The sequence below is a fragment of the Ovis canadensis genome, chromosome 4, assembly GCF_042477335.2.
Source record: "Ovis canadensis isolate MfBH-ARS-UI-01 breed Bighorn chromosome 4, ARS-UI_OviCan_v2, whole genome shotgun sequence".
Taxonomy (NCBI): Eukaryota; Metazoa; Chordata; class Mammalia; order Artiodactyla; family Bovidae; genus Ovis; species Ovis canadensis.
The window spans coordinates 80,591,982-80,613,762 of NC_091248.1; the positions used below are offsets into that span (position 1 = coordinate 80,591,982).

The following is a 21,781-nucleotide window of genomic DNA, read 5'->3' on the forward strand; positions in this document are numbered from 1 at the left end:
CAAATGAAATGCCATTCAGGCAGGATTCAGAATCTAAATTGAAAACAGCAAGAATCTGGGTCTGGTTTAGCTTGAAATCTTCTCACACAAAACACTTTATTGGTTTAACTTGAAAATAAAGAGAGACTTCAGAATATCTAGTACATATAAAGAAACTAATGATCACCTATAATCCAAAACTAATTACCACTATCATTTAAGCAAACATATGTCAAGTAAGTTTGTGAATAAAGTTAACATAATAAGAAAAACCAAACAGATTCTTTCCTAATTCAATAAAGTTAAGAGTATATGCTAAAAACAATATCAATAATAGTCACTACAGATATATGCATTTATCATGCATATACACATGCGTACTTTTAAAACATTTTATTTATTTTTTAATTAGTGAGGAATTGCTTTATAATTTTGTGTTGGTTTCTACTATACCTCATAGTTTTGATTTGCATTTCTCTAATAATGAGTGATGTTGAGCATCTTTTCAAGTGTTTATTGGCTATCTGTCACTTATGTATATGTTTTTAAAGCATATAAAATTACTTTGAATAGGGGTTGACAAATCAAGGGTCATGAAACTAAGAATAGTTTTTATGTTTTTAAAGGGTTTTTAAAAAAAGAAAAAACAAAAAACAGAAGAGAGCCACAGAGATCCACAAAGCCTAAAACACTTACTGTGTTTACTACGGAAAATGTTGAGCCCTGACTGAGAAAACAGACATGGAATACTCTTGGGGAGCACAGTTGGAAGTTTCACTTTTTATATAACACACTTAAAGAATTATTTTTCACTTTCCGTTTTACAAAAAAAGGTTGCCATTTTTTAAATGACTTTTTTTTTTAACTGGAGGATAACTACTTTACAACGCTGTGTTAGCTCCTACTGTACAACAATGTGAATCAGCCCTCAGTATATACATATCCCCTCCCTTGTGAGCCCCCCTCCCACTGCCCTCGCCCCAGCCCTCTAGGACATCACAGAGCACCCAGCTGAGCTCCTTGTGCTCTGCAGCAGCTTCCCACTAGCTGTCTATTTCACACACGGTGGTGTAGATGCGTTAACACTCCTCTCTCCTTCCTACCCTGTGCCCACATGTCTGTCCTCTGCATCTGCAGCTCTATTCCTGCTCTGCAAATAGAAGTTTCAGTACCATTAAAAAAATTTTTTTTTAATTAAAAAAAAAAGAACCTATTTTCTCAAAGAAAGGCACTTTTCAATTTTTACTTTTTAAGAGAAACCAAGGGCATGTGAGAATCAAGGACCCTGAGTTAAGTCTCTGTATGGGTGCGAAGTCTCTCCAATACCAAATAAAGGAAATGCAGAAGACTCTGGGGCCTGCTTCTCGTGGTTGCTGCCCTGTTCCCACTGCTACCAATGCTAAAGCACCTCCTATATCTAAATGCCTTTTAATCCTAGACTTTAGTACTAATGTTCACGTCTGGGGGGTGGAGGAGGGGAAGGAACAGTGAAGAGGTAACCTGGAGGTCTTCTCTGAATTATTATTAAATACACAGAATTTGAAAAAAGGTAGTTCGTAAATAAGAGATCAGAATCTCCTAGTCTATCCTCCAAATTTACCAAACAGCTCTCCAAACAAAGAGCACTATGGGCTTCTTTACTCAGCCTGGCCACCACTTCCAGTATCTGCGGGGGTCAGGAAGGTGGCCACTCCATCTTAGCTGTGTTCAGGCATGTCACCAATCACACTGCCCACACCAGCAAAGGACATGCCAGGAACACACTGTCACCAGCCTTCTCTCTCTCTCTGTAAAAGCCATCCATATCTACAAAGGGATCCTAGGACATAAGGGTAGCCCCCTCTTATGAGAGCACACCGGGGCAACTACTTTTTCCATTTTGCTCAGGAAGAGATCTCTTTCCTTTTTGTTCCACTCTGACAAGAAGCACATAAAAGGCAGCTTTGACATCTATGCGTCCAAGTTAACGTGAAAATCGCGTGGTTAGAGCCACTGCGTTCTACTCACATAGGATGTTTTGGATTCAGCGTCCCAACAGTCACAGGCATAATGGGCCATCTCATTCTCCATGTGCTGTCGGAAGCGGAGCTTCTCCGGAGAGACTCCAACCTTCACGAGGTAGAGGTAGATGCGGCCAATGAAATAGCCCAACACCGAGTTGTTAATCACACCCTAAAATAAATGAATAAATAAACTCATAGGTAAGTAGGCAAGCAACATGCAAACAAGCACAGAGGAATTTTAAAAAATCACAAACATTAAGGCTTCTGAAGGCCAAGGTACCATTTTCCATTGAGTTATTTATCATCTACTGAAAAATCTTTGAAACACAAAGCAAGCTAATGTGTACAGCTTTCAGAATGATCTGAAATACCCAAAAATGTGATTAAGGCTATTTTCAAAAGTTTAACTGTCAAGATTAACAAGCAGATAATAATGAATGATGTCATTCAAAATCTTTCCACCATACTCACTGGGTCAGCAAAAATTCAGCCTATTACCTCATACCTTCTAAATCTACAGTACTAAAAATGACATTCACAGTAATGACCCTAAGGAATGGCATATATTCTTTCTGAATTAACAAAAGTCATAAGGCATGCTGAAAGGACTTTAATGTATTCTTATCCACTAAAATTTGTGAACCCCATATAGTATAAATCCCCTTACAACCTTAGTACAGAAGGGTTTTAGAAATCGTCTAGCCCCATCTCCTACCACCTACAGGGCTCTTCTCTGCAAAATGGCTGACAAATTATCACTCAGCCTCCACCTGAATATTTTCAGACAGGAAGCTCATTGTTCCCAGGGCAATTCATTCCATTATTAGGCAGCAACTACTGTTACCAAGTTTTCACTCACTCATTTCTCTAGGCAAATAATCATAGAGAAATTCTATTATATGCAAGCCCTTATCCCAATTGTTATGGGTAATACAAAGGAGTTTAAAATAAAGGGCTTGCTTCCTGTAAGTCAAAATGTCTCCCCAAAAGCAGTCCATATTGTTAAAAGTCAGATTGATGGGGGACTTCCCTGGTAGTCCAGTGGTTAGAATCTGCCTGCCAATGCAGGGGACACACATTTGATCCTTAGGCTGGGAAGACTCCAGCTATTGTGGGGCAACTAAGCTGGTGTGCCATAACTACTGAGTCTGAGCCCTACAGTCTGCAAGCTGCAACTACTGAGCCCACACACCACAACTCCACAAGCCTAAGACCCTAGAGCTCGTGTTCCACAGCTTGAGAAGCCACCACAATGAGAAGTCCACACCGCAACTAGAGAAAGTCTGCATGCAGCAATGAAGACGAGTGTGGCCAAAAAAAAAAAAAAACAAAACTGATGCGGTACAACTCAAACCAACAAAGTTTTTCCACATGCCCTACTAAATTTTTTTCATGTTAGTCCCAATGGCCCACACATTAGCATATTCAGGTAATTCCCTCCCACTATAAAAACAGTGTGTAATAAATACTGTAAAAAAAAAAAAACAAACCACATACTGTATCAAAATAAAGTGACTGTCAAAACATTTTATCATCCAGTACACAGAATCTGCTAAGTGCTGAACTCCAGGAAGAAGTATGCTCTAAATTAAGTTATCTATGGAATCTTACCTGCTCAACAGCATCTCCCAGGCGCATTTTCCGAGCAGACTGTCCGCTGACCTGGGCTTTCGCTGAATACAAATAAAGGTAAATGTCTGCCACATTCTGGAACTTGGGATGGTCTTTCTCACTGGGATCTACAAAATGCTCAATTTCTGCCATTGTGAATTCTCTGAAAGCAAAAATATAAAGGATAAAAGTGGCACACTTAAAAAAAATGAACAAAGCCCTTATTTTAAACTTCATTTTACAATAACACAGAATGATATGGAAAATAGTTGTTAAAGAACAGATTGATACAGTTTTTTCTACATTAGGAAAACCCAGGAACTTCCCTGGTGATCCCATGGTTAAGACTTTGCTTTTCAATGCAGGGATGTGGGTTCACTCCCTGGTTGGGAGTGATCTTGATCTTGATCCCACATGCCTCCTGGCCGAAAAACCAGAACATAAAACTGAAACAATAACATAACAAATTCAATAAAGGCTTTAAAAATGGTCCACATCAAAAAACAATCTTTAAAAAATAAAATTTAAGAGAATCTGAGCAAATGTCAGACACACACAAAAAATGAGTTACTGAATAGTGCCTTCCAAATAAAACCATTTTCCTTAAAGCACTGGCAAGTCTTTACTAATGCACACTAAATGAAGTGCCTGATATTTACTTCTCAAAGAATGGCAATTAAAAGTGAATTTAGCTTTTATAACAGTCTGATTTCTTCCTTTTTATTGCTCTGAACAAGTAAATGACTGATGATGGCACCATACAGTTGGTGTCTTTAGACTAACAGCTTCCTAAATGATGTGTTATTCAAGGCAGAGGACGTAAAGCATGAATTGAACAAGCTAACATCAAACGAACTGCATAATGATGAGATAAATATGCACATAGTAATGGTTTCCCAAAAAGATTTCCCTGAATGGCAATTTAGTAGCTATTGGGGGGGGAATGTTTTAAGTTAATTTTATGAGTCAAAATCAAATCTCTCTTCTTTTAAAACACACATACATAATTTACTAGGGTACTTCCATGATTACCTCAGATGTTTTAGAAGTAATGAAAAATTGCTTAAATGGGTCCTAAAAATACATGAAATGCATTGCAAAAGAGCTTTGATTTTTTTTTTTTACTTTTACTTTTTAATGTCATCTCTTGTTCAGTCCAGCAGCACCTATATCTTAATTGCCTTTCAAAAGCTATCAAACATCTTCTGCAAGCATAGCAATGAGAGACAGACAAGAGAAGCTTGATGTCTGTCCTTACAAAGCTTCCAACCAGGACGACAGCAAGAGAACACCTAAAATGAAGGGCAGATCAAAATAAAGACCCTGCCCAGAATCCCCAGATAATCAGCTGCCAAAGTCCTGTCAATTAATCCAAGCTCACAGACAGGAGACGGAGATCATCACAAGCACTGGCTGTATCAGCTGTCTCTCGTCTTTGAGTTCAGAGACTCTACCTGAACTATGGAGACAAAATAGTCATCAGACTAGAAGACAGAGCCAGACAATCAAAATGAAATTTAATTTTAAAAAATTTCATATGGACAACTGATACTCCCCACCTAAACGAAAGGGATCACAGCTATACAAAGACTTACCACCTGCCAACTCTAAGTCAAGAAGAAGCTGAAACATTAAACAAGTCCTAGCCCTGCTGCTGCTAAGTTACTTCAGTTGTGTCCAACTCTTGTGCGACCCCATAGACGGCAGCCCACCAGGCTCCCCCGTCCCTGGGATTCTCCAGGCAAGAATACTGGAGTGGGGTGCCATTGCCTTCTCCGTCCTAGCCCTACCATGGAATAAAAACCATGGAGATACTGACTTGTGAAGGATGAATGGATTTCCACCAGGATTCTGCAAAGGCACATGACAAAAATCAACCAAAATCCAGAAGACCAGGAAATAAAATGGCAGGAAGCCCCAGTGGACTTTCCCCCATTAACTCCTGGGACAATTTCTCTGTTCTAAACTGCTTTCCCTGCTTATCACTTTTTATTCCACAGGCCCCAAGTTTTGCCTTAATTCATGGTCCTTTATAATCACTCAATGGTTACTCTCTTTGATGTAAACCCTCTCCAAAACACTGGCTTTAGACAAGCTCAGTCTCAGACAGCTATTCTGAAAGCACGCTTGCAGACACTTTCTTTTCCAAAAGCAAAAGGAAAAAAGACATGGAGAAACCCAGAGACTGAGAAATAAGACAAATTTAAGTCTGACAAGTTTGTCAATGTTACAATACCCAGTTAAAATTTAGCACTATTTTTCATTTTGCAGCAAGGCTCAGCAGGTCCTCCCCATTCCACTTCTCTAAGTTGTACAAGCTCCTTCCTCATGAACTCTCCCTTTCCTAGACCATTCAGCTGAAGGGACTACAGGCCTGAAGATAAAGTCTGGTGAGAACATAGGAGCATCTCCTCAGAGGGTGTCACCAGGACTCATAAGATTAGGCAGGAGCTTTGCATGCTCTGATAGTTATAGGAGGGATATGCGATGCCTGATGCTTGTAATTTCAGCAAGTAAGATCCATAGTTCAGTTGGTAAAGAATCTGCTTGCGATGCAGGAGATCCCAGTTCGATTCCTGGGTTAGGAAGATCCCTTAGAGGAGGGCATGGCAACCCACTCCAGTATTCTTGCCTAGAGAATCCCCACGGACAGAGGAGCCTGGCAGGCTACACTCCATGGGGTCACAAAGAGTCGGACACGACTGGGAGACTAAGCACAGCATGACAAGAAGAGAACAAAGGAAGTGGGTGGGCTGCTGGGGCTGTGGAAAATACTCTGGAGTCTAAGAAAAAGAAAGTGAAGTTTACCAACACAGCCCATTTCATATGAAATTTATTACCTTAAAATATCACTAAGAAAATGTACAGAAATTGCAAAAAACCTAAGTCATAAATAGCTAACTCATAATGAGAAAAACATAACTCAGCAGGGCCAAGACGCCTTCCTGCACATTCCTGGATACATCTGACAAAGGGAGGTTATTAGAATAGGGACAAGAGGCTGTCTGAACTAGAGCAGACAGAAGCAGGCTTGCCAGCTGGACTTTCTGTCATAAAGGCGCCCCAAATATGTGGAGGAATACCAGCTGGCTACTGAAACACCCTCACCCCAACACCAGCAACACTGTCTGCCCTGGATGCCTAGGATGGCCCTGCTGCCATAATCCTCACCTCCTTCTAAATCACCCTACTCTCATCTCCACCACCACTTCCAGGATATGCCTGCGTTGACAATCAAGATCTTGCCATCCTCAAAACGGAACATGAACAAGGGGAAAAGATCATTTTGGAGCAGACGTGAAACGTCAGCTATTCACCCCTTCCCTTCAAACCACACAGTCACTCAAAACCGCCCATCATCCCAGAGACTACAGCTGCAGGTAACAAACATGAAACAAACTTTTGGAGGATAAAAATAAAGATATAATCATGTAAGAAAGGACTTCCCTGGTGGTACAGTGGATAAGAATCTGCCTGTCAATGCAGTGGACACAGGTTTGAGCCCTGGTCGGGGAAGATTCCAAGTGGCGAGGAACTAAGCCTGGGCACTACAACTACTGAGCATGCGCCCTAGAGCCGGCGCCCTGCCAAAGGAGAAGCCGCCCCAGTGAGAAGTCTGTGCACCGCAACAAAGAGCAGCCCCTGCTTCCGGCAACTAGAGAAAGCCGGTGAGCAGCAACGAAGACCCAGTGCAACCAAAAAGAAATAAGTTTAAAAATGAGGTAAGCAAGAAGAAAGCTGTTTCAAATCAGCAAGCCTTTGTTTCCACTTCAATGCAAAAGTCACTCACTAATTTCACCAGCAGAACACCATGGGTGGTACCTGACTCTGATCAGTCCAGATCGAGGGGAGATCTCATTTCTGAAAGAATTTCCAATCTGGGCAGCAGCAAAAGGCAACTTTCCTTGGTTGAATTCCAAAAGCCGTTTGAAATTCAGGAAAATCCCCTGTGCAGTTTCTGGTCTCAAATATCTATAAATTTAAACAAACCAGTCTGTTACAAAGGAAGAAATCATGTTTTCCAATAAATCTGAAATTCTAGATACAAATCCTGAAAGTCCTAAATATACTATTCACACAAAGCTGTATGGGCCCTAAAAATGTTTTAGAAATAGATATTTTCCTCAGTAGCAAACATTCTCACACAGGTAACAGAGAAGGTATCAGGTGATTGGTATGGAAATACCACTGTTAGAAATGTCATTTTATTTCATCACTCCAGTGAATCAAAGATGACTTCTCTCATGATGTCTCTAAAACTTCAGATATTCTCCTGATTAATCACTTACTTTGGAGGCAGATGACAATTTTAGATCCTTTTAAAAATAAAGTTAAGCATCCCTCTGCTGTTAACCCACATCAAAGCATAACCGTAGAACTATTAATAAAAAGAAGCCAGTACAGGCTGACAATTAACATCAGAACTCACTCAACAAAACCATTACATCACAGCAGGCAATTTTCAAGGCTTTCCATATAATTTTCTTCTTTGTACCCAGAGACACAAAGAAATAGGGAAATCCAGAATGATCAAATCTTTGTGGTATTTTGTATTTTCAGCCCAAGGCTGCTTCTGATTTTCTCCACATTTTAAAAAGACATAGTCACTCAAATATACCATTATAGCCATTGTTTTCTTTTCAATTTCACAGAAAATATTCTATGCAAAATATCACACAAGAAAGCACTCTCAAGAACTTACTTCAAAAGAAACGTTTTATGGAAAAAAATTTTTAAACAAAAAATAAAATTTTACCGTCTTCTCACTCTAATATATCAATTCTTTTTATTTTTTGGTATTTATCCAAATATAAGCATAGTTACAGTTACTATGCATATTTATTAAGTAGAATGTACTAAATTATTAATTCTTTCTTTTATGCTTTTCCATTTTATAAAAAACAGTAAAATTTTCTTATTAACAGTTGCAGAGTATTCTACTAAAATAAACTACTATCATTTATTTAGCAGTCCTCAAATTACTGGATGAATAGGTTATTTTTACTTTCAATTTATATACTCTATTTTTTTTTTTTGGCAAAGTAGTCACATTTGTTTTCACATCCATAATAAAATCCTATTAGGTTACTGCTTAAAGACATAGAGCAAGAATTAGATGTTATAAACCACTTTCAGAGCACAGGTTATCTTGAATTATCTTTTAAAATCCTCTTTTAAAGTAGGAATAGTTAAAGACATATTAAAATTAGCTGTTTTTTATTTTTTCCCCAAGAACTTTACTGAACAACATTTTTGCTGTTTTGTTCCACTATCTTCTATCATTAATTAATATGCTCTTGATAAGTATACCTTCCTTTCCTTTTGAATTCTTTCCTTAGATAAATTCACAGCAGTGGGAAGGCAGGTCACAGGTCATGGCCCATTTTATGACTCTCTGTATTAACAAAATGAAAGGCTCATCCTTTGCCTCTTTCCACAAAATATCCTAAACCAGCCCACTGTCTTACTCCAATAATACACTGTCACAATTCGTGTTTGTTATGGAAGCATGATCTAGTTTTATCTAGCAAAACCTATCCTGTCTTACCCTAAAATGAGACCATGAGAAAAATATCTGAGGCTATGAAATGGAATACTTTGACTAACTTTGCTAACAATGAACAAAGAATCTGAACACATAAATTCTGGATCATACTGCAAACTGTTACAGGTTTTCTATTCTATCTGCAAAAACCACCTTTTAATGAATCAACAAGCTAAATGTATCCGGTCCAACAGGGTAGGCCACTAGTCACATGTCTAGCGATTAAGATCTGTTTCCAGCACAGGGGCCACAGGTTCCATTGCTGGTTGGGAAACTAAGATCCCACATGCCATGTGGCATGGCCAAAAAATAAATAAATGAGTTTAGAAATTCAGTTCCCCAGAAGCACTAGCCCCATTTCAAATGCTCAACAGCCACATGGCAGTGGCTAGTGGCTACCATATTGGACAGCAACAGCTTATAGACTATTTCCAACACTGCAGAAAGTTCCAGTGGGCAGTGTGATCTACACTAAATGGTTTCTAAAGTCTCCCTCAACAATGGGTTCAATATCCTTCAAATCATTCTTCAACTCTCTCTCCTGCCCTATGCAGTAATAACTATAAGAAGTGATGATTACAGACTTCTGTATTTATGCCCTCCCCCAAATGACAATATATAATAAAAAAAAATTAAACTCAGAAAGAATTAGAAGAAATAAAATTTTAGAATATATCTATCATTATTTCTCCTTAATATATTTGTGTGTACTTCATACAAATCATTTTTCAAACATTTTCCTTCATGGTTGCTACTAATATTTACCTTTTATTACAAGTAGTTATAATAAATTACATAAACAATAAGTGATACATACCCAGGCATGTTTCCTCCAGGTCCAATGAAGGTCTTAAACATTAAGTTAAAAGGCACTGGAGGGGAAAGATCATTTCCAGTAGTGGGAGATTTTACATTATAGTTTACAAAAAGATCTGCAAGTTCTTGCTGTCCATAGTTATCGAGCTGAAGAATACATCAAGAAAATGATTAGTGTAAGAGACTGAGAAAAAACAAGGCATACCAATAAAATATTATATATAAAACCCCACCCACCATTAAGATTCACCCAAAATAAAAATATCAGATTAACCTAATCTTCAAGATGTCAATATTAAAACCATAGCCAATTTACATAGCTTACATTCACCAACAGAGAAATGGAGTGTCTTTGTAGGACCGACCTAAAATTCACACATGTACCATTTCACAATGAAAGATAGGGCAAAATATCTCTTGTTCAATTATAACAGCTACTGGTTGGCAAGAATCATGCAGATAAGTCTACACAATGAATTTTACTACTCTGTATACTTAAGAGTCAGGTGCGCTTCCCTGTCTATTAATTAAATGTGCATGTAACTTTCCTTTCCCATTAGATACCATGGGAGAAGCTTGAAGGCAGAAGCTGTGTCTTATCCACTTCTGCATTTCCCAGTGCACTGCACATCCTATACACTGATGATCAATGCCAAACCCTTTAAAATGATATAGGATCTCCCATTCAAGAACCTCGAATGACGATGACAAACCATCTAATAGTAAAGAATATTTAAACTTAAAAAATGTCTAATAAAAAAAATAATTTAAAAAAATGTCTAATAAAAATAATTAGATAAATCAACTAATGATTTATGGCCATTCGGGATCAGAAAATCCTGGGTAAATTGCCCAACTTCACCACAGATGGGTTGTGTGATTCAGGATCAAGTTCCTTCCTAACCTCTCTGAGCCTGTTTGCTTATCTGCAAAATGGGGAGAACAGATTCTACCTCGTGTCTTAGCCACAGAGGGTGAATCAATGCCTTTTAGATAAACTATTAATATCATGCTTCATAAAGCTGAGAAGGAATCACAAGCATTAACAGATGCAAAAAATGCTATTATATGCTGAAGCAACAGATGGGCCTCTGCCCAGGAAATCCTTTGGGGCCATTTCAGCATCAGGCCACTTCCATGGGTTTCTAACACTTCACTGAAGATTAAATTGACAAGAATACAGAACTAATCCTTGAACAACACGTGTAACCTACAGCCAGCCCTGTCTATCCACAGTTATTCTGTATCTGCAGATTCAACCACCTAAAAACTGTGTAGTACTATAGAGTTTACTACTGAAACTCATCACAGTGTAAGTGGACTTGCAAAGTTCAAACCATGTTGTTCAGGGGTCGACTGTGTGTGTGTGTGTATGAGATATCACAGATATATATGATATGGCAATCAAAATCAAAATCCAAACTGTTCTCCTGGAACATATACCTGATGAAACAGAAAGTCAGTGCTCAAACTATAAACTACGACTTAACAAAACAACTAACTACTTCCTGTTTCTGACAATTTATTTGGAAATGAACGAAGCTGTTAAGATCAAAGACACATACATACAAAATCCCTAATAAATCTACAATTCTGAATGTGAAAGAGAATAATTTAGGTGTAACTTGGGGTTCTTTTCATGTCTTCTTTCTACTAAGGGTCATGTCTTTGGAAAAGGAAGGAAATGAGAAATGAGGGTGTGGCCCTAACAGTATTAAAGTATAAGAATTCATTTTCTAAGCCATAAGCAACAACGTGGAAGAAATGAGTTTCAAAAAGGGAACAGAATATACTTCATATGGCCCAAAATAAATTGGCAGATGAGTCAATTAAGAAGTTTTTCAATTTAAATGACAAAGGAGACAATTTCTCAGCTAATGTTGGGAAAGCCAGACATTGCAGAGGAAAATCAGCAAGTTTAAAAAAATCAAGGCAACAGTGGAGAAGTGTCCAGTAATTTCCATCAGAGGAAAGCAGTGTTAGGGAGTCCTCAGTTTAGTTGCTCAGTCATGTCCGACTCTTTGCAACCCCATGGACTGCAGCACGCCAGGCTTCCCTGTAAATCACCAACTCCAGGAGCTTACTCAAACTCATGTCCATCAAGTCAATGATGCCATCCAGCCATCTCATCCTCTGTCATGCCCTTCTCCTCCTGCCTTCAATCTTTCCCAGAGTCAGGGTCTTTTCTAGTGAGTCAGTTCTTTGCATCAGGTGGCCAAAGTACTGGGAGTTTCAGCTTCACCATCAGTCCTTCCAATGAATATTCATGACTGGATTCCAACATTCCAATGAATATTCATGACTATGATTGACTGGCTGGATTTCCTTGCAGTCCAAGGGACTCTCAAGAGTCTTCTCCAACAACACAGTTCAAAAGCATCAATTCTTTGGCACTCAGCTTTCTTTATAGTTCAACTCCCACATCCATACATGACTACTGGAAAAACCATAGCTTTGACTAGATGGATCTTTGTTGGCAAAGTAATGTCTCTGCCTTTTAATATGCTGCCTAGGTTGATCATAGCTTTTCTTCCAAGGAACAAGCATCTTTTAATTTCATAGCTGCAATCACCATCTGCAGTGATTTTGGAGCCCAAGAAAACAAAGTCTGTCACTGTTTCCACTGTTTCCCCATCTATTTGCCATGAAGTGATGGGACCAGGTGCCATGATTTTTTTTTCTGAATGTTGAGTTTTAAGCCAACTTTTTCACTCTCCTCTTTCACTTTCATCAAGAGGCTCTTTAGTTCTTCTTCACTTTCTGCCATAAGGGTCGTGTCATCTGCATGTCTGAGGTTATTGATATTTCTCTTGGCAATCTTGATTCCAGTTTGTGCTTCATCCAGCCCAGCATTTGGCATGATGTACTCTGCATATAAGTTAAATAAGCAGGGTGACAATATATAGCTTTCATGTACTCCTTTCCTGATTTGCAGCCAGTCTGTTGTTCCATGTTCAGTTCTAACTGTGCTTCTTGACCTGCCTACAGATTTCTCAGGAGACAGGTCAGGTGGTCAGGTATTCCCACCTCTTGTAATTTTCCAGAGTTTGTTGTGGTCCACACAATCAAAGGCTTTGGCATAGTCAATAAAGCAGATGTTTTCCTGGAACTCGCTTGCTTTTTCGATGATCCAACAGATGTTGGATATTTGATCTCTGGTTCCTCTGCCTTTTCTAAATCCAGCTTGAACATCTGGAAGTTCATGGTTCACGTATTGTTGAAGCCTGGCTTGAAGAATTTTAAGCATTACTTTACTAGTGTGTGAGATGAGTGCAGTTGTGCAGTAGTGTGAGCATTCTTTGGCATTGCCTTTCTTTGGGATTGGAATGAAAACTGACCTTTTCCAGTCCTGTGGCCACTGCTGAGTTTTCCAAATTTGCTGGCATATTGAGGGCAGCACTTTCACAGCATCATCTTTTAGGATATGAAATACTTCAACTGGAATTCCATCACCTCCACTAGCTTTGTTCGTAGTGATGCCTCCTAAGACCCACTTGACTTCGCATTCCAGGATGTCTGGCTCTAGGTGAGCGGTCACACCTTCGTGGTTATCTGGGTCATGAAGATCTTTTGTGTACAGCTCTTCCGTGTATTCTTGCCACCTCTTCTTAATATCTTCTGCTTCTGTTAGGTCCATACCATTGCTGTCCTTTATTGTGCCCATCTTTGCATGAAATGTTCCCTTGGTATCTCTAATTTTCTTGAAGAGATCTCTGCTGCTGCTGCTAAGTCGCTTCAGTAGTGTCCGACTCTGTGCAAACCTATGGACAGCAGCCCACCAGGCTCCTCTGTACATGGGATTCTCTCGGCAAGAATATTGCAGTGGGTTGCCATTTCCTTCTCCAGAAGAGATCTCTAGTCTTTCCCATTCTATTGTTTTCCTCTATTTCTTTGCACTGATCACTGGGGAAGGTTTTCTTATCTTTCCTTGCTATTCTTTGGAATTCTGCATTCAAATGGGTCTATCTTTCCTTTTCTCCTTTGCCTTTTGCTTCTCTTCTTTTCTCAGCTATCTGTAAGGCCTCCTCATACAACCATTTTGCCTTTTTGCATTGCTTTTTCCTGGGTATGGTCTTGATCCCTGTCTCCTATACAGTGTCACAAACCTCCATCCATAGTTCATCAGGTACTCTGTCTATCAGATCTAATCCCTTGAAATCTATTTGTCACTTCCAGTGTATAATCATTAAGGGATTTGATTTAGGTCATACCACTGGTTCCAAATAGGAAAAGGAGTACATCAAGGCTGTATATTGTCACCCTGATTATTTAACTTATATGCAGAGTACATCAAGAGAAACGCTGGGCTGTAAGAAGCACAAGCTGGAATCAAGATTGCCGGGAGAAATATCAATAACCTCAGATATGCATATGACACCACCCTTATGGCAGAAAGTGAAGAGGAACTCAAAAGCCTCTTGATGAAAGTGAAAGAGGAGAGTGAAAAAGTTGGCTTAAAGCTCAACATTCAGAAAACGAAGATCATGGCATCTGGTCCCATCACTTCATGGGAAATAGATGGGGAAACAGTGGAAACAGTGTCAGACTTAATTTTGGGGGGCCCCAAAATTACTGCATATGGCGACTGCAGCCATGAAATTAAAAGACGCTTACTCCTGGGAAGGAAAGTTATGACCAACCTAGAGAGCATATTCAAAAGCAGAGACATTACTTTGCTTACTCCTGGGAAGGAAAGTTATGACCAACCTAGAGAGCATATTCAAAAGCAGAGACATTACTTTGCCAAGGTCCATCTAGTCAAGGCTATGTTTTTTCCAGTAGTCATGTACGGATGTGAGAGTTGGACTGTGAAGAAAGCTGAGCACCAAAGAATTGATGCTTTTGAACTGTGGTGTTGGAGAAGACTCTTGAGAGTTCCTTGGACTGCAAGGAGATCCAACCAGTCCATTCTAAAGGAGAACACAGTCCTGGGTGTTCTTTGGAAGGAATCATGCTGAAGCTGAAACTCTAGTACTTTGGCCACCTCATGTGAAGAACTGACTCATTGGAAAAGACTCTGATGCTGGGAGGGATTGAGGGCAGGAGGAGAAGGGGATGACAGAGGATGAGATAGCTGGATGGCATCACCGACTCAACGGACATGAGTCTGAGTGAACTCCGGGAGTTGGTGATGGACAGGGAGGCCTGGAGTGCTGCAATTCACAGGGTTGCAAAGAGTCAGACACAATTGAGCAACTAAACTGAACTGAACTGAATGGTCTAGTGGTTTTCCCTACTTTCTTCAATTTAAGTTTGAATTTGGCAATAAGGAGTTCATGATCTGAGCCAGTCAGCTCCCAATCTTGTTTTTGCTGACTGTATAGAGCTCCTCCATCTTTGGCACAAAGAATATAATCAATCTGATTTCAGTACTGGCCATCTGGTGATGTCCACATGTAGAGTCTTCTCTTATGTTGTTGGAAGTGGGTGTTTGCTATGATCAGTGTGTTCTCTTGGCAAAACTCTGTTAGCCTTTGCTCTGCTTCATTTTGTACTCCAAGGCCAAATTTGCTTGTTACTACAGGTATCTTTTGACTTCCTACTTTTGCATTTCAGTCGCCTATAATGAAAAGGACATCTTTTGGGGGTGTTAGTTCTACACTCAGCCTTACTTATTCATACACAAGATAGAGAAAATCTTACTTCTTGGATGAAAAAAAAAAAGCACTGGTTGTTTTTTTTTTCATCCAAGGAAGTAAATAAAATTTAAGAGATGAGCTGTGGTGGATTTCACGATCAAATATGGTGCTGGAGAAATACTTTGCTTAAAAAGACAGATGAGGTGAGAAATCAGCAACATTCACATATAGGCATGTAATCCTCCTGGGGCAAAGGTGTGCAGTATTCATCAATTTTTAAAGCAGTTTGTGGCCCCCCCAGAAAGAGTAAGAACTACTTCTGATAGAGAAGGTATTTCTGCATTTGGCTAAAAGTTAGAATAGATGATCTCAATGCCTTCCCTAAAACTTGTCAACTTAAATACAAAACTAAAGGTCTACAGCAAAAGCAGGGGCCTGCTCCATCAGGTTCTAAGAACAGCACATAGTCAGGGACAGTCCAATCCGAAATAGATCAAGTGGCTGATGAGAAAGTCTCACACAGATGTCTGCCCCAGATCTCCACACTGAACACTACCCATCCTTAGACACTGTCCTGGTTTTTGCTATTAAATCCAGAAAACTGGTTTCTAAGGAGAGAAAACTAATTTCATTCCTATTTACACTGACTTGCTAGTTTGACATAAATAAAGGGTTAACCATAAAATGCTGACAGAGAAAATAAAAATGCAAAAACAGATGATACAAAGGACAGAAGGTAAGCTCTCCTATACTATTGTGACCAGGTCAGCACAATATGGAATTTAAGTCATCAAATGCTGAAGAAAGACAGCACCTACCTGGGTTATCATGATAACATCTCTCAAGTACTTACCTGGGCCAAGACACTTTCCATCTCTGATTTCTTCTCAGCAGAACACTTCTTATCAGACATTAATTTCTGTAAATGAGCTGCAAGAATAGTGTTGTACATGTCAATTTCAATCAGTGGGAAAAAAGGACAATGTACTTTTGAGTTTCAACACTGGACAGGTGAAAAACTGAACCCAAGGATAATATTCTTAATTTATATGAATCCTATGGCTGATTTTACAGAGACAGTCATGATACTCTCTTGATTCTTTCGGTGACTTAGAATTTCTAATTATCTGTATATATATGTATATATATTTCTTTTTTTTCAATAAAGGACTTGTTCTATATACTAAGATCTGTGCACTTTATTCTTTGTATATTATGTCCCAAGAAAAAAAATGTAAAAACTTGAGAGAAAAGTTTAATCCAAACCCTTTGCTTTGATCAATCCTACTTGAAAAGGTGTTTACTTGAGATGAAAAGCCATACCTTTCAACAGATGGTCAGCACGGAAACACTCTCCATTTTTTAAATCTTTCACCATGAAGTCAGCAAATTTGTCTACATGGCCAGAAGTCCTAAGTTAATACCAAGTCAATTAGTCATTTTCATACAGCTTAACACATAAATTTTACCTTTTAAGACAATCTGCCATCTATATATTTATCCATAGCTTACATCTGTGTATCTGACAGATGAAAACTCCCATATCCATTATGGAATATCCCATGGTAGATAAAAATGTATGCCAAAGAAAATTCTTCCTTAAATCTATTCCTACCTGCTTCCCAAATTCTCCCTTCCCTTAGGAAAAAAAATATTAGCTAGATTATACTTTTTCACAAATTGTCAAGGTCTGTGCTACTTTTCAGGATCAGTTACTCCATGCCTATCCCATTATTATTAGTGATCCAAGCAAAAGCCAAAACCATGGGGAATTTGACTAGCCAAGAATCTGCAAGAACTCAGTATAGACACTGAACCTTACAGAAAGAGTTTTCTGCCGCTGAAACCTGTAGGGACACTGGTTTTATCGCTACGTGGCTCCTATTAGTGGAGCAAGCAGCTAAGAATAGGTTGTCCTGATCTTTTAGATCTATCATCAAGAATTTCAACTTATTTTAATTGCCTGAAATTATTGAGAGAGAGCTTAAAGTATGCAAAAGGCTCCTCTGGTGACTCAGATGGTAAAGAATCTGCCTGCAATGCTGGAGACCTGGGTTCGATCACTGGGCTGGGAAGATGCCATGGAGAAGGGAATGGCTAACCACTCCAGTATTCTTGCCTGGAGAATTCCATGGACAGAGGAGCCTGGCAGGCTACAGTCCATGGGGTTGCCAAGAGTCAGACACGACTGAGAGACTGACACTTTCACTTTAAAGTATACAGAAAGTGAAAATTAGCTCTTTAACAAGCAATATTAAATGAAATGATGAAAAATAGTAACAATTCCTCTTTCAGTTTCATATCTGAGAAATGCTGACCTGCTTTCAACAATGTTGGTAGGAACAATCTAAATTTCGGCATTGAAACGTCAATACACATAGTGGTATTTAATTTAAAATATGTACATAGTTTTGCCCAGAACTTCTATGAATTTATACTAAAGAAATCAAGATATTCATCTATTAGGATGTTCAGCACAATCAAAACTCAGAAACTAAAACGCCTATACTAATGCACCAGCTAAGTAAATTATGCCACATCTGTAACAGAGAATAGTATTCTGTCATTAAAAATACTCTTGAAGCTTATTGATATAATGTTCACCTATATTAGGTGAAAGAAAGCATTGTGCTACTACTAAACGCCACACTATGCTACTTCTAAACTTAAAAAGAAAGGATAAATACAACATTTTAAACTGGCTATCTGTTGGCAATGAGTATATATTTTGTTTTTATTTTTCAGATTTTCACAATGAACATGGGTAATTTTTTTTAATCAAAAAGTTACTTAGGTATATAAATTAAAGAATTTCAGCCTTCAAAGTAGAAATCTTACTTTAAAACTGGCTCAGGGGTAAGCATGGTACAATCAATCTCCAGGATCTGTTCCTCTTGGATAAAATGCTGCCTCCAGGTCTGAATAATATTGTTTTTTAAAGCACATCCAACTGGGCCAAAATCATAAAGACCACTCACACCTGCAAAATGAAAGGAAAACGTACTCTGCCTTATCACTCTGAACAAATCAAAGCAAGAAGACATCAGAAAGCCGAAAGACTCACATATTCCCAAAACAGGTATTCAAGCCAACATTTCAAATCCCCCAATACTAAAGAGTCTTATTTCCAACTAGCCAACAGATGTTTAAACTGAAAACGTCTTACTCTATTTACTATTTCTGTATGTGAAGGCTGAAATTTCAAGAAGGATTAGAAAAACCTAAAAACAAAAAGAAGTTCCTCCTTATGCAAGAAACAAAATGAAAAAGCAGATTATAGTTTTCTGCCACAGAAATGAGAAAATAACTTGCTGCATCAGTGGAATAACAATGATGCCCAATACCCCATTCTCCAATTTATTCTTGGTATTTGAGCCACTATTTAAACCTCAAGAAATAAAACATTTAGAGATCTGCTGGGACTAAAAATCAAATCAAGTTTCAGTGGCAAAGTATTGAAAGTTTAATACTGTGGCAATGATCTCCATTACTTATGAAAATATCAGTGAATTATATTTGTCTATATAAATTCATGTAGTGTTCAGAGGGATGTAGAAATTTATCTGCATAGCTAAGAAGAATGTTTTCACCTGGCAGTTGCCATAATGAGTAACATAGGAACTAGAGTTTATCACTGCCCTGTGGGGAACAGCACAGTGCAGCTGGCCAGTGCTACAGATGGCCCTCTACTACTCCCAAGTCTCCACTGGGATTTTAAGAAGAGTCTGATATGTACACGGACACATCAAACACTTAATATCTGCCTACCCCTCCAATTCCCTAGGTCCTAATGGGAAAAAAGCCATCTTCAGGAATAAGGAGGGTAGAAGGAAATAAGAACTGGTATCATACCAAATGAATGACTAAACAAATAAATGCAAGATATCTATTCCCTGCTTTGCATGACCTGATACAACGAGATATCCATTGGCAAGTTGTGCTTTTCATTTAGGAACCATATTAAAGCCACTAACAACACATTTTTTCATTCATTAATCCCCTACCTCCATAAATAGCAAAAGCTTGATCATAGAAAAACCTCCTCTTCAGAGTATCTTCCATTTTTGCTCTGTCTACAACATCATCTTTGGGCTGTAATGCTAGCTCCTGTAAGAGATTTTTAAGGAGAAAATATGTGATTGAAGGAGTGAGTGGGAATTTCAGTTTACACACCTAAATTTACTTTATTCCTCAGAATTCAATATAAAATTTATCAGACAAGATTTTCATACCCTTAAAACAATAGAAACCTTGGGGGTTTTTCCCTCTGAGTTACAGAAAAGATACCTTTATTTAACTATTTAGGAAAATGTATGACTATTTCCAAGACTATAAAACTAAGCTTACTTAGATGTAGATACTAATAAACAGTATTTTAGAGTATTTTTTAGAGGATCACTGTAGTGAAATAGTGACTTAAAACTCCAAATGAGGAATTCTCTGGCTTCCCAGTGGTTAGGACTGGACGCTTTCACTGCTGGGGCTGAGTTCAACCCCTGGCTGGGGAACTAAGATGCCACAAACTGTGCAGCTTGGCCAAAAAAAGAAAAAACTCCAAACGATTTCAGTTTAGTGATGTGAGATAATATGAAAGGTTTGTGAGCAGGTATCAGATGAATAAAACTTTTCCTTAAAAGAAGAGATTCTAAAACAGCATAACCATTATTTGTAAATATAAAAGAATTCCTCAAGAAGAACACAATTGCCTTCCAGGGAAATTAATGGAACACAACCAGTCTAGGGTTTTTGTCTGGTGGGAGAAGGAGTAGGTTAGGGTGAGGAAAAGTTTTGTAGAAAAGCTGACATTTTGAATTACACATTGAAAGAAAGGAATCCACCAAGTAGAGAAGGAGGAGAAGGCATTCTGGATAAACAGAAATAGAGCAACTTTTAGATTTTTTTCTAGGTCTCTCCCACCCACAGAGACTAAGTAAAGATGAGCAATTCTATATCTACTTACGTTCCTTTCCAAGGATCCAAGACTCACCTTTGCTTCCAGAATCCTCTTTCGGGCTTTGAGCTCACTTACAGCCTTGTCTATATCTACTTGGGGTGCTTTATCTTCTTTGAGTTTTCGTACGAGATCTCCCTAGCCAACAAAGAAAATCTGTAGTCATGATTGGTTTCAGAAGTAAAGTTAGAAATGTGCTTTTCAGCAGGTCTTTTAAACAGTATCTGTGTGAGAATGAGGAAATTCAAAGGTTTATTATGTAAAAGGTCATTATGAATACTGTAGGTCTCTGCTCTCAGCATGTATAATCTAAACATATAGACAGGTACATAAATAACTACTCTTGCACTGTGATTATTACTGGTTTGTTTTCTTTGTAGGGAGGAGATGCACAGAGGGGAGAAAAGCACTGATCAAAAAGTAAAAACCCTGCTGGTATCTACCGGGTAAGAATCTGCCTTGCAATTCAGGGGGATGAGGGCTTGATCCCTGGTCGGAGAACTAAGATCCCACATGCCGCAGGGCAACTAAGACCACATGCTACAATTAGGCAGTATGCACTCTGCAGCTAGAGAAAGCCTGCTCCCTGCAACAGAGATCCAGCACAGTAAAAAAAAAAAAAGTAAAGAGCAATATAAGCGCTGAGGACTCAGAAGAACCAATGAGACTACCATCTCCTTGAATCTCTTTTTTTCTTGCATACAAAAAAGAGAGACTGTTTTAGTTTTCTGCTTACTTCTCTGCCCATTTGTTCTCAGTCACTTACCTTCCTCTGCCCTTTACTGTTGCATTTTTTTCCTTGCTAATTTCTTTAGACTACTTTACTCACCTCCAACAACCTACCACCCGTACATTGATTTTCTTACAGTAACGTGGTAGAATAAGTAATCTGAGAGAACAAACAAAACGTTACCACATGGTCTGGGAAATTTCAAGATGAGAAATTAAAAGGTATCAAATTAATAGAGCCCTGGGGGGCCCAACAGAAGCAACTGCTCTCTAAAGTAGACCTTCCACAGGCCTTTTAGGATTTCCAGTTAAAGGTTACCAAAGTAAGAACTCAGCTCAAAATTTTAAAATCCATGAGGAAGAAAGACACCATGAATGAGACTCGGCAAAAACAACAAATAATGAAATTAGATCCTTTAAAAGTATTAGAATGACCAAACATACTTTTTAAATGCTTAAGATGTTTAAAGTAAAATAAAAAGAGGAATCAAAAACATGAGTAAAGAATAAGAGACTATCAAAAACAATCAGGGGACTTGAAAAAGAAACACATAGAACATTAGGAAAT

The 21,781-nt window shown here is 38.6% G+C and overlaps 1 protein-coding gene across 1 annotated transcript in view; it reads right to left on the reverse strand.

The window, feature by feature from the left end:
• The window catches only part of GARS1 (glycyl-tRNA synthetase 1), a 51,259-nt gene that overhangs the window by 16,098 nt on the left and 13,380 nt on the right, over positions 1–21,781 (reverse strand). The window contains exons 2-10 of the mRNA XM_069588068.1: positions 20,521–20,622; positions 19,538–19,640; positions 18,372–18,513; positions 16,857–16,945; positions 16,387–16,463; positions 9,956–10,101; positions 7,416–7,565; positions 3,594–3,756; positions 1,987–2,151 (exon numbers count right to left, since the gene is read on the reverse strand). Of these exons, the coding sequence (XP_069444169.1) occupies positions 1,987–2,151; positions 3,594–3,756; positions 7,416–7,565; positions 9,956–10,101; positions 16,387–16,463; positions 16,857–16,945; positions 18,372–18,513; positions 19,538–19,640; positions 20,521–20,622 (1,137 nt within the window). The remainder of the gene's footprint in view (positions 1–1,986; positions 2,152–3,593; positions 3,757–7,415; positions 7,566–9,955; positions 10,102–16,386; positions 16,464–16,856; positions 16,946–18,371; positions 18,514–19,537; positions 19,641–20,520; positions 20,623–21,781) is intronic.